The 17,099-nt window shown below is 35.6% G+C and overlaps 1 protein-coding gene across 3 annotated transcripts in view; it reads right to left on the bottom strand.

Moving 5' to 3' along the window:
* LOC150092751 (short transient receptor potential channel 4-like) overlaps positions 1-17,099 on the bottom strand; it is a 443,103-nt gene that overhangs the window by 138,454 nt on the left and 287,550 nt on the right. For all 3 annotated transcript variants that reach the window (XM_090414697.1, XM_090414698.1, XM_090414699.1), the window contains one exon: positions 11,868-12,093. In XM_090414697.1, coding sequence (XP_090270823.1) covers positions 11,868-12,093 — 226 coding nt within the window. The remainder of the gene's footprint in view (positions 1-11,867; positions 12,094-17,099) is intronic.

The raw sequence follows: 17,099 nt of genomic DNA, 5'->3' as shown, positions 1-17,099 counted from the left end.
TCAAGTAGGAGTGAATTGTTTAACCTTCTTTCTGGGGCCGTCTCTTTTTCAGACACTGACAAATTTGTTTTTTAAAGCTGCGCCAGTCAGAGTCCTAGGACAGAAGAATCGTTGTTCAGAGAGACCTTCCCAGAATTTTAACACTTCACTTATCTTACTAAAGTTCTACAGTGTCTGTAGAATTACATAACAAAACATGTTTATTAGGATCTTAGAGTACTTACAATTAGATTCAAATACACACAAGAATTTAATCAATTAAACACTAAATCAAACTGGTGAATACAAGTGAACATTCTAATAAATAATCAAACTCTAGCCTCTAAGTTAATCAATGATACACAAAACATTCACAATACAAAATTTTAAATCAGATTCTATCTACAATTCTAGCTCCTCACATTAATTTGATCACACACATGAGCATAAGTTTTCAGACAACCAGTCCAATGAAAACACCAATAAATTGCTAAACATATTAGTCATTCAAAGTTCCCTAAGTATCTGTCCATAATTTCCTTTCCACTAGAAACTGATTCGCCTTTCCTTCTAATACTATTGGAAAATAAGTAAGAAAGTTCTGTACATTACAATCACTGTGTCTGATTACCATCTCTGCCTGGTCCGTCTTCCTTTGTTGGATAAGACTCTGCACTTCCATCAGTTTGCGTCCACGTGGAGGTTGTACCTTTCTCTGCACTTAGCGATGCTAGCATTCGTCTCGATCTTTTTTGGGTCACTATGGTCAGTGTTCCCGCCTTTGGGAAATAACTTTCCGCTGCCTCATTCTGGTAGGACTTCTATCGATGGCCCGAAACAGTGGACGCCGACATCTCGCATACTACTCGTCCGACATCGTAGCACTTTCTTCTATTGGTCAGCAACCTCAGGTCCAAGCAAGAACAGGCACAAAACTCCAGAGAGCTTGAAGCTCGTGCAAATCCTTCTTTATTCTACCTCCGTTGTGCCCTCTTTTTCGCTGCAGAAATCTTCACACGGCCTTTCTCTTGTGCCCTTAATCTGTTTCGTCATAACTCTTCTCCTCAAGGAGCGCCCGTTTCAGGGAATGCAAGCTCAATTCACCTTCCACGTAAGCCTTTGCCTCAGGCATTACACTTTTGTTTACACTGGATACATTTCATATAGAATACATTTTGATTGCTACAACTTACAAAATGGAATTTCTACTTAGACAAACAAAATTCATTTTTCCTTTACACTTCACATTAAAGTTATTCATTTATACTCCCTTTTTACAATTTGTTTCCTTACTATAGTAAGGAAACAAATTGTAAAAAGTATCTCTTAGTTGTTATTTTATTCTTGTTAAATCTTGAATGAAATAATTTTTTTATGAAAATTCCTCATTCAAGATCTAGCACTATCCAGTTTACTAAACTGATGAGGTAGAAAGTATTTTACCTTGGGTATAATAAATGTTAAAGATACCAAGCTATTTTAAACCTGGTTTTACTCCATTTCCCAAGTAAGCAAACAGACAAATCAGTCAAGTTTGCACCTGCACGTAATGCAAGTCTAGCTTTAAGTTTAAGTTTTTATATTTAAGTTGCAATATATATATATATATTTAAGTTTAAGTTTTTATATATATATATTTGCAATATATATATTGCAACTTAAATATAAATTTATTACGTGGCACCCTATCAAATGGCTTTGCAAAATTAAAAAAAAAGAAGAATGGCAGTGCATGCCTTTCCCTCATCAACAGTAGCTTTCATCAATTTATATATACACTAATATAGGGAAAGACCTTAAAGATAGGAACATCAGAGGACTCCTGCAATCTGGGAAACTAGACATAATACAGAATGCAATGGAAGACAATAAGATACTAATCTTAGGGTTGGCTGAAACTTCACTGGAAAGAACGTGGTCATTTTACAACACATAAGGGAAAGAAGGTATATTTCTCTGGTCCAGATAATAACAGTGAAAAGGGAGTTGCCATCATTGTTAATAAAAATATAAGTAAAGCAGTAAAATGATACAACCCAGTCAGTGACAGAATCATAACAGTAAGATTAAACACCAACCAAATTCCAACAATGCTAATACAAGTTTATTATTATTATTATTATTATTATGTGACACCTCCAGAGAATCCAAAGACTCATCGAGGGAGAGTGTGCCAACAGCATCGAATGATTGATCTCCATGAGTCTTTGGATTCTCTGGAGGTGTCACATAATAATAATAATAATAATAATAATAATAATAATAATAATAATAAACGTGTATTAGCATTGTTGGAATTTGGTTGGTGTTTAATCTTACTGTTATGATTCTGTCACTGACTGGGTTGTATCATTTTACTGCTTTACTTATATTTTTATTAACAATGATGGCAACTCCCTTTTCACTGTTATTATCTGGACCATAGAAATATACCTTCTTTCCCTTATGTGTTGTAAAATGACCACGTTCTTTCCAGTGAAGTTTCAGCCAACCCTAAGATTAGTATCTTATTGTCTTCCATTGCATTCTGTATTATGTCTAGTTTCCCAGATTGCAGGAGTCCTCTGATGTTCCTATGGCAAAAATTTTTCCCCCATATTTTGATATTATTATTATTACATGGCACCGCCAGGGAGTTCAATGACTCATCGATGGAGGGCACCTACTCTACAACCCTCTGCCTCCACCACTCAATTCACCAACCAACTAAATCATTATCTACACCAACACCATCTACCACCCAGTACCAAGACTAGTATTTTCACAAACATCTATGCCCACAGCAAGATTCAAACCCACAGCCTTTTGGCTGGAGAGCGGATATGCTAACCACTCGGCCAACCAGGCCAGCGCCCACATCAAATGTAGAAGACTGGAAGACTACAAAGACCTAAATGAAACTATGGATACAATACAAAGAAAGGATATTTGAATAGTTCTAGGAGACTTCAATGCTAAGGTGGGATTCAATGCACATAATGATCACTTAAATAGAATCACTGGAAAATATGGACTAGGAATTAGAAATGAATGAGGAGAAAAACAATTGGAGTTCTGCATCAAAAGTGGAATTGGCAATCATTAAGCACAAGAGGAAGCTATACTCATGGGTAGCACCTGAGAATCAATGTAAGAATCAAATCGACTACATTTTAATTGACAGAAGATGGAGGACACTAATCAATAACACCAAAACACTGCCAGGTGCAGACTGTGGATCAGACCATCAATTATTAATCTCTAATTTAAAGATCCATCTGAAAGCAAACAAGAATAACAGCAACAAAAGATATGACTTTTCACAAAATCATAACAAATTTACAATGGACATTGAAACAGAGATCAAGAAACAAAAAAGCACACCTCAGGAACAAAGCACTGAATCACATTGGACATACCTAAAATAAACCATTGCAAAATCTGCAGCCTAAAATATACCAATAAAAAAGAAGAATGGTAGTCCATGGATTACAAAAGAAACCCTAGATTTAATTGAAAAAAGGAAACAAATTAAAACAACAGATTTGCAAAACTCAAATTATTTGAACCTGAATAAAGCTATTAAGAAATCTTGTAAAAGATAAAAACAGCTTATCCAAAACATCTGTAAAGAAATAGAAAGGCACTCCAACTCTAATGAAACAACAGATTTATTCAAGAAGGTTAAGGATATAACCAAAAAATTCAAACCAAAACTTAATATAATTGCAGAGGAAAATGGCAAGATCTTAAATGACACTAATGATATAGCCAGAAGACGGAAAGAGTATTGCACCAAGCTTTACAAGGACCCAGCTATTCAACAAGAAGATGAAGGAGTTATGGAAAACATGGAAACGAAACCAGAGATCCTCAAAAGTGAAGTAGAACAAGCAATCAAAAAATTGAGGAATAACAAAGTCCCAGATCCTGATTCAATACTGGCTGAAATGCTGAAAAACCTTGGAGAGAATGTAGTCAACTGGATACATGATTTATGCAACAAAATCTGGAAGATGGTCAAATGACTGGACTAGTTCCACCATTATCCCAATCTACAAAAAAGGTAATCATAACAAATGTGAAAACTACTGCACCATTGCCCTTATCTCACATACCAGCAAGATTTTACTACACATTATGAAGGAAAGATTACAAAGTTTTATAGACCGAACAATGTTTTTATAGTGGCCGAACAATCACTACCTATGATACACAGATGACACAGTGATAATAGCAACAAATGAATAGGAATTAAAATCCATCCTAAATCAATTAGAATGGGAAAGATTAGGCCATGGTTTACGAATAAATCAAGACAAAACCAAAATAATGGTTTTAAACAATGCAGAAGAGATAGATATAGAAGGAATTGAAATTGTCAACAATTTCAATTACCTTGGAGTGATAATAACAAAAAATGGATGTAAAAAAGAGATAAGAAGAAGAATAGCACTAGCTAAGAAAACGATGACTGATTTAACTAAGATCTGGAAAGACAGGACATCTCTAAAAAGACCAAAATTAAGCCTGTAGAAACCTTAGTTTTTTCTATCTTTCTCTATGCTTCTGAGTATTGGACAATGACAAAAGATGACAAAAGAAGAATTGAGGCATTCTAGCTCTGGTGCTGGAGAAGATTGTTAAGAGTGTCTTGGACAGAAAAACAAACAAACAAAATATCCTAGAAGAACTGAATATCCACACAAGATTGATAAACATAATTTCATTACTGATAAACATAATTTATTCTCATCTGTCCTATTTTGTATACTATCTGTTACTAATTTCTCCAAAATCTTAACAATGACCATAGAAGAAACACAAACTGGTCTATATAGTTTGATGCCTGCATGCTACCACTACCCTTGTGCAATGGCACTACCTTGCTCTCCTTCCACTGATTGGGCACTTTTTTTTTAGCTAGACTTTTAATGAATAGCCAGCTCAATTTGTTCAATGAAGCTGTCAGTTCCTTAGCATGTTCTCTCAAAACACAGTGAAATTCCATCTAGTCCCACTGCCTTAATAACTTCCAGAGAACTTAATATTTTAAATATATTCTCCTCATGCATTTCTAAGCTTTCAATCTTTCCCATTATTCAAGGAATGAAACCTGCTATTCCAGGATGAAATGTCCCAATAAACTGAATAATTAAACAGCTCCACTATCTATATCATCTGCACTAGCCACTTTATTCCCTTTTCCATCTATTAGGTTCATTCATAATAATTTTTTCTCTTACTGGCCATATATCGAAAGAATTTCATATAGTTTTCCTTGGATTATAGTGCTAATCCCTTCTAGTAGTCCATTTTGATCTTATCTTCCTGGCTTGCAGCTTATATTTCCCATGCAACTGCTCTAAAACTCTCTCTTTATGCTTTTCACAACCTCTTTTACATCCACAATTCCTGTTTGATTTCATTAGTCATCCATTCTAGGCCAAATTGTTTTATCTGTTACACTTAATGAATGCTGACAGAAGATAGGATATAATTGAATACACTTTTTGTTTGTCCATTTTTAGTTTGATCTTTTCTTGTAAAATGTGTTCATAGCATTCAACGGTTCCTTATCATAAAGTTTAGCATCAAATTTCCTCTTTCAATTTATTCTTTTATTTCATTTTTCTATACACTTTCCAAGTTCATAAAAAATGAATTTGAAAAATTGATGTGATATTATCATACTCAAACTCTGGAGTCTCTTTTAAGTTCCTTTATCATCCCCCCCCTCTAAATCTGTGCACTGTAGTCCAGACTATCTGAATAATGCTTTATACAATGAAATGATCACTTGGCTGCAGGGGTCAGTTTTGGGGCCATTGTTGTTCAATTTGTATGCTAATGATATTGGGATGGGTTTAACTAGTGATATACAGCTGTTTGCAGATGAAGCAAAACTGGGGAGAGTCAAGCAAATGTTATAGCCTTTTACAAGAGGACTTGAATAGATTGCATGAATGGACAGGCAAGTGGAACAATCAGTTTAATGTTGCAAAGTGTAAGGTTTTGAGAGTTGGTAAGCAATGATGGGATGCAAAGTATGCACATGGTAGGGAAACTTTAATGGAAGCAGAGGAGATGAAAGATCTAGGAGTGATGGTGGACAAGGACCTGAAATTCAGGGGCCACATTTCACAAGTTGTGAAGACGTCACATCAGATAATGGCAATGAAGCAGAGGGCACTGACAGCAAAAATAGAGAGCTTATGAATCCACTGTATAAGGTCTTGATCAGGTCTCATATGGATTATTATGCACAGATTTGGTTGCCAGGTTTTCATGATGATGAGGATGTGTTGGAAAGGATCCAGAGAAGATTCATAAAGGCGGTCAGTGGTCTTTGGAATGTGGAGTACGAGGACGGATTGAAAGAATGTAAGTTGCGGAGTCTCATGAATAGGAGGAAGGAGGGGGGGATATGATTGAGACATATAAGCTAATTTGAGGTTGTTATCGGATCGACATGGAAGAGCCCCTACTTCTTTGACCTGGTCATGGATGTACTAGTGGAGGATGTCAAGAAGGAGGCACCATGGAGCATGCTGTTTGCCGATGACATTGTTCTATGCGAATTATCCCAAGAGAAGCTTGAAAATACCCTGGAAGAGTGGAGAAAGGCATTGGAGGAGAGCGGCATGAGAATTAACCGGGTGAAGACTGAATATATGTCAATGGGGAGTGACGAGGATATCGTCATACGACTCCAGGGTGAAAGGCTAATTTCAGGGAAGAAATTCAAGTACCTTGGGTCGGTTGTCGAGAGGAATGGTGACCTGGATGAGGAAATACAGCACCGAATAACATGCAGTTGGATGAGTTGGAGGAAGATGAGCGGGGTCCTGTGCGACAAGAGAGTGAGTTGTAAGAGGAAAGGAAAGCTCTATAAGATGGTGGTGAGGCCGGCGATGCTCCATGGTGCAGAGGCGTGGCCTATAACCAAGGCACAGGAGAGGAAGATGGAGGTAGCGGAGATGCAGATGTTGAGATGGATGAGTGGTGTGACAAAGAAGGACAGGATAAGGAATGACTACATCAGAGGGACGGTTAAGGTGGGACCAATTGGCAAGAAGATACAAGAAAGTAGGTTGAGGTGGTTTGGACATGTTGAGAGGGTGAGGAGTATGTTGGTAAACGAGTGGAGTATATGGAGTTGGAGGGAAGGAGGAAAAGAGGCAGGCCCAAGCTCAGGTGGAGGGATAAGATGACAGAGGATCTTAGGGAGAAAGGATGGAGTCCGAAGGATGCCCTGGACCGGAGAACTTGGAAGAGGAAGGTTAAAGATTGGTGCGCCGACCCCGTTTAACATGGGATAAGGCAGAGTGAAAGAAGAAGAAGAAGAAGATTGGGTCGACATGGAAGGGATTTTTCATAAAATGGAAGGGGGGATAAAACAAGAGACCATTGATGAAAATAGTATAAGGAGGATGTGAGCAGAGGAGTGAGAAGTATGTTCTTTGCATAGAGAGTGGTTGGTGAGTGGAATGCATTGAATCAGTTTAAAGCATGGTTGGATGAGTATTATGTTTAGTAGTGTGTACCTCCTATGATGAGTCTCTGATTCCATGGAGGTCAAATGTTAATAATAATAACATCATACATCACAATTATGATAATTATATTGTGTCAATAATCTTCATAATCCTTGTAATGTATTCCCCTAAACTTCAACTCCTTTTTCACAGAATGTCTAGTTGTATATATATCTTGCATTTTGTTATGCTAACCTGGCAGTCCTCATTCTGGATGGCATGGTCAGCATTACTCCTCACAACTCTCACTATATTAGTATCATCTACAGCCAACCGAACATGTTTGATAAATTACTCAACATATCATTACTATGTAAGTTAAATAAATATTAAACAGTCCTAAAACAGAATCCTGTGGCATCTCACTAACGGCTTTCTTCTTCTGAGATACTGTTCCACCATATGCTACTTCTGCCATCTATCTGATAGTCAAATCTCCTCCCTAACTCACTAATCTATTATCCAACCATATCTTCACGAATGTAATTACTATCCAGTCATGTGACCCTGCATAGCTTGGTTTTGATGGAGACTGGAAAGACCTGGGTTCGAATCCCATCTGTAATGCAAAAAAGCTTTATTGGCACTTTACTATCAAAGATAAATTAGTTGGTCTTATATGGAGATAGAAGTTTTTTCCTTCTGAAACTTGGGTTTTTATTACTAAAAACAGGCAAATTAGTTTTATGAACTCACCTATCTATGGACTTAGAATACTAATGGGAAACCATCCATAATAATTCCCTAGTAATATGTAGCACTGCTACTCCACCAAAAACACACAGTCATGTAGCCAAAGGAATTAAGAAAATCTAGATGTACATTGTTGAATTTAATAGTCATTGCCCTTTGCCTAGCTCATCTGTCACCCTATTGTGACAGAGGGGTTAGACAAGGAGCAGGGAAGATTATATTTGTTGCTAAGCTGCTAAACGGTGTAGTGGTGGAGATGGAGAGTTGTACAATAAGTGTCCTCCCGCGATGAGTCTTCGGACTCCTTGGAGGTGTCACGAATAATAATAATAATAATAATAATAATAAACCACGACTGCCAGTAAAAAATCCATGTTAACAGCAATGAATAACCCTCATCTATTACAAATACTGGATCTTAGTCTTCATTAATCTCTCCAACACAAAATCACAAACTACGTGTAATTTGTAACTTCTAGTTTAGAAAGGTACTTTGTTATTGTGCATTGGTATTAAGGTATTTTTATTCTATTGTTAAACAAGTAAAACAATGACATATTAACTCTCTGGAACATTCTCTTAACCACCTTACCAGCCATTATGGATCAAATATGCATCCTCATAGGCTTCGTATCCATCATATATTTCAATGTAATGTCAATGGTATTACAATTTTAATATGCACTTTGCACCCATGGTAACTTGGACGTATATATACATCCTGGCCGGTAGTGTGGTTAAAATATATCATGCAGACTTTATTAACACTAAGTTTACATAACACTGTATATCTCTAATTCACTAGCTTCCACTTTTTTCACTATTCCATCCATGTTTCAGGTTTTGAAGAAATCTCTCACTCTCTCTTTCTCTCACCAGCATGAATTGTCTGTAATAAAATGATGAATAATTCTGCATGATGACTGTTTTCAGCAACCAAAATCATCCATCAATAATTATTCTTTTCCTAATAACTACAAATCTAAAAAAAATTACTGGGGTGTTTTGGCCTGTTAGGTAAGCGACTACTCATGCAATGTTTTCTCTTAGCAAAAATGACATGTTCCTAGCCTGCATATTATACTCTGTGTGATTATTCATTTGCTCTAGCTCTTCAGCAACCTCTTTCTTCATACTCATTGATCAGTTTTGCAACTGGTAGATTTCACTTCTGTCTTATTAAGATTTCTTACATTATCTGATACTGACTGCTTGATTCCTTTTCCCACTAATTCCTCTTTCCATGATATTGCTACAATCTGCCCTCACAATCTCTCATAATTTTATGCTTATAAGTACATATATTCTATTCCCCCACTGAAGCCTTCATATGACTGGCTACTACAATAGCATCCAATACTCAAATCCAGAATCCTCAATCTCCTGTATCCTGAAAAGTAACTGAAAACTTTTTTTTTTTCAAACACACACACACACACATACACACACACATGAAAAAAAGATCCTCAATGATCAAGTTGAAATGCTTACAAGAAAATGAAAATGGAAATATCTTGGGTATCGGAGCAGAATATTAATATCCAAACAATAAACAATTGTTTCACTGTAATGCATTCCATATTAATTATGGCTCTGTATCCAAAATTGATGCTTGACTTCCTGGGATTCTTTATCTTCATCCTTGGAGCCAACAAATCCAGGATGTAGGCATCTATCTTTAAAACTTTGCTTTCTCAGTTTAGACATTGCAATATATGCTTACTAATTGGCTATATATTTTATTCTTCTTTTTTATTAAAAATTATAGTTTTCTTAGGACATTCAAGTTCCATTTGAAAAACATGACCTGTCAACTCCAAGAATCTGAACTTGACTGAACTAGATACTGTAGGTTCCTTATAAAGTTAGTATATAACTGATGGTTGCATCTGCTCCTGCAGAGACCATTATCATTCACTGGACCAGATGTTTTTCTAAGGATTTTTCTTCTATCTAAAGGTAAAATCAAATACTCTACCTTGCTGTAAATATTCAGGTTTCACATTAATAAGTAGCAATCGGACAAATTATGGATTTATATATTTCATAACTTACTTTTCCAATGGATATCTTTTGATATGGAACAGAGAGATAGAGAGAGAAAGAGAGAGAGAGAGAAAAAAAAAAGGAATCACAACACCTTTTTATTCTATTATGTCTTCTACCACCTCTTATGGTTGGTGTATAATTATTAACCCTAAATATTTACTTTTTTTTTAAATTTGTTTCTCTATTTCAAGGTTCTCAATTTTCACACACATATCTCAGTTAACTGATTCTTCCTATTAAACATTCTGCTGGGTTTTTTTTTTTTTTTTTGGTTGATTAATTTTTAGTCCTGTCTCATGCTAATTTATCTAATTTTAAATATGGAATTCCACTTTGTCAGTTCTCAACATGTTGTTAATGTCATCTGAATATGCTTCAGCCTGAGATGGTTTATTTATTATAGTGCCTCTAGTATCTACTGGCAATATTTGAATAATGTATTCCAAAAGCAAAGTTTAAAAATACTGGAGCTAGATGATTGCTGTTTTTATCCTGGAGTTACAGGAAAGGTATCTATTAAATTGTTTCATCTTCCAATCTGTTCTGAATTTTTCATTGTCAATCTTGCAAGCCTTAGTAAGTTATCTAGTATTCCAAAGTTCTGATAAAATCTCATATCAGTTTTCTCTATATTCATCTCTGTGGTCAGAAAGATAGTCTGCTCTAACCACACTAGACACTAAATTGAAATCAATGTAATATGCTTATCCTCCACCCCAAATTCAGAACGCAAGAATCCACATCCCCCACATTTGGGAAACTTCAGAAAAAACTGCATATTTTTAAAGAGATATAATATACGGACCTCCTTCAAAGCCATAAAAATTAGCTACTCTTATGTGTTTACCAAAATATCCTTTCTGTCATCTTCATCATCCTGGTGTTTATGGTCCCTTGCTCCTGTAAACTAACATGCTTTGGACAAACTGGAAGAACAGTTAACATCTGTCTGGAGGAATCAAGAAATGATGTCCATTATTGACATTACAGCTGTAGTGTACATAATGGAGTCTGTATGAGGTGACAGACCCATGCAATGAAAAAAGATTATCAAATCCAATGAAATAAAAAAAAAAAAACACCCCTTGTAATACTGATGCAGATATAAATCTGAGGGACTATTTTCAGAATTTGCCCCAGCACTACAGCACTTTCCAAATCCAAGGCAGCCAAACAAATTTGGCTGACTTGCAATACCAAAAATCTGGGAGACCGTCTTCTTGAGACTTTTCAGCAAGATCCCATCACTACAACTAAAGAAGGTGCCCAGTTAGGAATGCAGGGTCCCCCACCTTCTTTTTTTTTTTTTCAATCAGTCTGTGTTTGTCTTCCTGTTTGTGTACCTGTGTGCATGTGCTTAGTTTATTTCCTTGTGCCCATAAAGATGCTCTGGTGAAATACAAAATATTGGCTTAATAATTTAATACCTAAATAAATGTAGTTAATTAATTATTACTCCTAGATATGTTCCCCTCTATACATCAACATCTAAGCATCTATATCCCAGATTAGTGAGCCTCCTGTGATGTATCCTATAAGTTATAGAGATATCTGAATGATAAAAATAATAACAATAATAATCATAATGATAATAATAAGAAAATTTTTAAAACCGAAAGATATACTTACAAGAAGAGGACCAAGTTGAAAATTCAACTGGCAAAAATACAACAAACGTCCAAATGCCATAATAGTAGCAACAGAAAATAATCCTTCATGAATAAGGGTTGCATCATTACCAGGCCAGTATTTTCTTTCAAGAAGATGATGATCTTTAGCTTTCTTAACCACAAAATATGATTTTCCCCAAAACAGAAAAATAAGTACAAACACTCCAAGATATGATACATCATACCTATTTTCAAAAATTTATCAAATTGAAACTGAAGTAAATTATTATTTTCACAAAAATATAGTAATATTACTTTCCTAACAAAATTTTATGTCTGAATTTGCATTAGTTATCCTAAAAGTACTGAATTCTTAGTTCCAAAGCATTCAAAAATTAGTGAAACATGAGATACTAAACCAAAAGTCACCAATTTATAAACCAAGTCCATGCTGTGCATCAAACCACATTCCCTAAGGATGCAACAAGGAGTAAGTGTAATCCGTGTATGTTCATTTGGTTGGTTTTCCTGTTCTGGGGGACGAAAAATCCGAGTTTCCAGGTGAAACCCTACCCACCACCCCCACCATATGAGACTGGCTAACTCACCTTTCGTCAAAAGAGACCAGATAAAGGTTCCTCACATCACTAATTGGTCAAACCTTTCTGACTAAAGGGATTCATCTATAGTGACTGAGCTATGGAGGCTACTATTCATTTGCCTACCAAAATCTCTAGATTATTCAAATCTTTCTGAGGAGCCACATCATCAGAGTTATTATTAATAATAACCCTCTTTAGCTTTCCAGTGATAATATCCCTGCATTCCAGTTATAATATCACTGAACAACAGTATTGAGCCCTATGGAACACTGCTTAGGAATTTCCTTTTCCCCATTACTGCTACCCCATACACAACTCTATAATATCTCCATTAAACAGCCAAGTCACAATCCAATTTACTAACCTTATCAAAATCCATATGTTTTACAAATTAAATATGAACTTATCATTTGACAACATGCCAAATTCTTTGGGAGAGTGTAACCCTGGAAAGCACATTTCTAATGGCAATTCACAGAAAAGACATCACCAGAAAATTGAAACAATATCATAATGATACAGTATATGAAAAACAAATGCAAAACAAGAAATATTTTAGAAAATATAATTTATTATATATATTTCTATATATAAATAAAATCTAATTAAATATTATTTATTTAATTAAATTTTATTTAGCTTTTTTTCATATTTTTATTTTATACTATATAAAGTGAAATTAATACTTTGTATTTTACTGATCAGTGAGTTCCCTAATTTCTATCTGAAGATGCATAATCATTTTTTACAAATGATTATTACTAATAAACCTTCCCAGCTTCACATCTTCTGCAAACAACTGAATATCCCCTTGCAATCCATTGATAATGTCATTGATATAAAGGTTAAACAATACAGGTCCCAGTACTGAGCCCTGTGGAACCCCATTTGTACCCCTCTGCTTCCTTGATATTGCTCCACCATACACAACTCTCTGATACCTATCAGACAGCCAATCCTGAATCCAGTTGACTAACCCAACATCTAAATCCATGTGCTGTAACTTAAATATCAGCTTATCATGTGGAACCCTGTCAAATGCCTTTGCAAAATCAAAAAAAAAAAAAATAGCAGTGTATGCTCTTGCAATATCAAAAAAAAATGGCAGTGTATGCCTTTCCCTCATCAACTGCTCTTGTCACTTTATTATAAAAGGCAATCATATTACTTAAGCAAGAGCACCCCTTAAAAAATCCATGTTGATTCTCACAGATAACATTACCCTCATCTGCCCAACACTGTATAGTCCCTCACTAATTTCTCGAAGACCTTAACAAATACTGATGAGACACAAACAGGCCTATAATTATACACTTCCAGTCTGCTACCACCCTTATGCAATGGCACTATCTTACCTTCCTTCCATTCCTTGGATACATTTCCTGTAGCCAGACTTGGATATTTTCAAATAAGTCTCGTTGTCCAGTTCCCCAGTGTGATATTTGCCTGTATCACTCTAATTGATACTAATTGATACTGTCTGCCATTCAAGAAGATTATCCTCCTATTTATTGTCATATGCTATAGCTACTCCTTCTTTTCCCTTATCATTACTGCCTTAACATAACATCTTATATTTGTTGCTCAGAAAAATCTCACCTGTTTTTGTTTTCTTTGTTTTGGTATTGCCTATGGTCAATCTAGTACTTATCCTATTCTTCAGTTAGTTCTATTTCCTTTTCATTGATGCTTCTTATGTTGATGGTGCCAAACTTGAACTTTGCTGATGTTGAGTTGGTATTTGTTGCAGGATTTGTTCCAGTAGCTGACTTTTTGCTGCTTACTCTGGTTCTCTGAAGAAAATAATAAGGGCTTTGTTTAACTGGGCAATAGCCAATAAGAATACAATTTGATCAGCTAAATCCCAATCTGCCAGCACATTCTTGTTCATTCAGTATTTGTGTAGATAACTACTAAGGGGGTACATCACAAGGTGAGGACTGGACATTATATCAAATACCCTGGTCAGTTCTCTGCATTCCGTAATAGATAAAATGGGGATCTACTCCCAGTTATTCAGCTTTGACCTTTAATTATTCCTTCTAGATTACTATATATTGTATATTTTCTTTTCAATGTTAGTTTTTTCCCTTTCGTTGCAGTTTTAGTGGTCATTACTATTAAAATATTTTTTTTTACATTAAAAAAAAGCATCACATATTAATTATGTATGTAACTCACTGGAAAATAAAGTGCTCAGCTTGAGATTAACACACTTATGATTTTTAATGCACTTTCCTGGCAAAAACACAACTTTCACAAACGAACACAACTTTCAACAATAAACACTTTATACGGTAAACAATTGACGTACATGCATGCTAAAGGGTATTTCCCCCTAATATATATTTGCTACTTATAACTACATGCGTGATGTGGGTAGACACAAATTTAAAAGATAAAATTTAATTTTTAAGTCGTGCAGTGAAAAATATATTAAAAGATAAAAGGTTACTATAATTTGTAAACCATGTTATATCAAAACCGCATTGAACAAGGGTTACTACAATTTATAGATCGTGTATTATCGAAACTGCATTGTATAAGTACCGCGTTATATAAGAGTTACTTGTATACAGATGCGTAGCTAAGGAGGAGTGGAGGGGGCAGTCTGCCCCAGGCAGCACTTTGAATCGTTTGAACTTTTGCAGTTAATTCTAAAATACAGTCTCAAGAACTCATTCCCAAATATTATAATACTAATGCGAATTTTCCTCACGACTGCTGTAAGTGAGAGGAGTTTTTCTAAATAAAATCGATTATGAATTACCTACATTACTATGAAATAGACTACGCCAATGTCATCGATGATTTTGTTAATAGAAAAGCAAGAAAAATAACATTTTAGGATGATGAAATTAAAGTTTTACTTCAAAAAAAAATATAGTGTTTTAATTTATTTCGCTGTGTGTCGTTTTGACTTTTTTGTAGTATTTTTGGTGTTTATTGAGAGGGGCGGTAAACTCAGGGACGGCCCGGGGAGGGGGCAAAAACTCTAGCTACTTCACTGCCGGTATAAGAAAACAAGCAACATGCTCTTGTACTCTACAAAGATAAAATGAAACTAAGCTGCATTTCAATCTGTTTATCTAGCTTGACCTCTAGTGAGAAAAAAAATAAAAATAAATAAAAATAAAGATAAAATAAAATAAAAATAATAAAAATAAAAGATAAAAATAAATCAGCTAACGCCTTTTATTCCCTTATAGGGAGTAGGCGAGGCCTTTATACCCTATCTACCTTTTGGAGACTGAATGGGTAGTTCAATCTCCACCGGTAGCCAATCAGAGATAGCTTGCCCATGTCTAACACTAATTATAGCAGCCACCAATGAAGAGGCTGGCAAACAAGTGCTGGTACCTAACCCTAACAAGATATGTTACTGTCTGAAATAATGTGGGTACTACAGTCGATTTTCTTGAGTTTACGGGACGAAAAACCCAAGTTTATGGGAGGAAAAACCTGCTTGCCTGTGCCAGAGATCGACTAACTTGGGAACCAGTTGAAGAAAGGCTTAGAAAAAGTTCCTCCAGTCGGCGACTAGACTTGAACTTAAGTCTAACTTCGAGTGACCAAGCGCAGAGGGTGCAAGCACCACTTCCACTGAGCTACACAGGCCTAAAAAAAAATAAAAATAAAATAAAATAGTGTTAAAAAAATTATTACAAACAGAACTACAATAATCTTTCCTAAGTCCTCTCGTATTGAGATTTCCTTCTGGGCTTGTTTCAGTTGCTATAATGGTTGCAGATGGGTCCTCCACATTCTAGGAATGATTAGTCCATCATTTTTGTTCAGGTTTGGATTACATTCAATCCTTTCACATGCTTCTTTAAATTCAAACCAGGTTTTGGTGTGGTGTAGGGATTTGGTGCCTTTCCAGTCGATTCTATGGTATGTATGGAGTGCGTGGCCTGATAGGTCGATTTTCCATAATGGAGGTATTTAATGTGTCATTTGTGTTCTTCTTTCCTGATTGGTATAGTGATTCCCATTTCCTCTATGTAGGGTAGGTTACATATACAATGGATTCTGTAAACCTCTGGGTAGGCCAAGTGTGGAAGTGGATCTTTGGAAGAACTGAGTAGACTTCTTAATTTTGTCGGGAGTTTGAAGATAGTCTTGATGTTGTATTTGTGTAGTGTTCTGTCTATTTTTTCTGAAATGCCTCTGACATATGGTATGGATATCGCATTCTTAAAATATTTTTTGTTTTTAGTGATGTTTTTGTGAAGGATCTTGTGAATTGTTTTTTATTATAGCCATTTATTTATAAATGTATCTTTAATGATCTCGAATTCCTGGTTTAGAGCCTGCTCATTTGAGCAAATAGTTAGTGCTCCATGTTTCACGGTGCTTATGACTCCTAGTTTTTGTACTGCGTGGTGGTATGAATTTTTGTGTATGTACTGCTCTGTGTGTGTAAGTTTGTGGTAGACAGAGAAGGAGAGACAGCCTGAGGGAAGATGTGTGATGAGTGTGTCTGGAAAAGGAAGAGAGTGGTTGTTTTCGATTTCATGGTGAATTGGATACATTTGTGTTGTTTGTTCAGGTGGCTGAGGAATGTATTTAGTGTTTTGCGGCTGTAGGGCCAAATGGCAAAAATATCGTCAACATATCTGAGCCAGACTTTAGGCTTTAGGATGGCC

The sequence above is a fragment of the Typopeltis vanoorti genome, chromosome 25 (genome assembly GCF_054136105.1).
Source record: "Typopeltis vanoorti isolate ZY-2024b chromosome 25, IOZ_Tvanoo_1.0, whole genome shotgun sequence".
Lineage (NCBI taxonomy): Eukaryota > Metazoa > Arthropoda > Arachnida > Uropygi > Thelyphonidae > Typopeltis > Typopeltis vanoorti.
The sequence above is the reverse complement of the archived record's forward strand: the minus strand, read 5'-3'. Positions and strand labels throughout refer to the sequence as shown.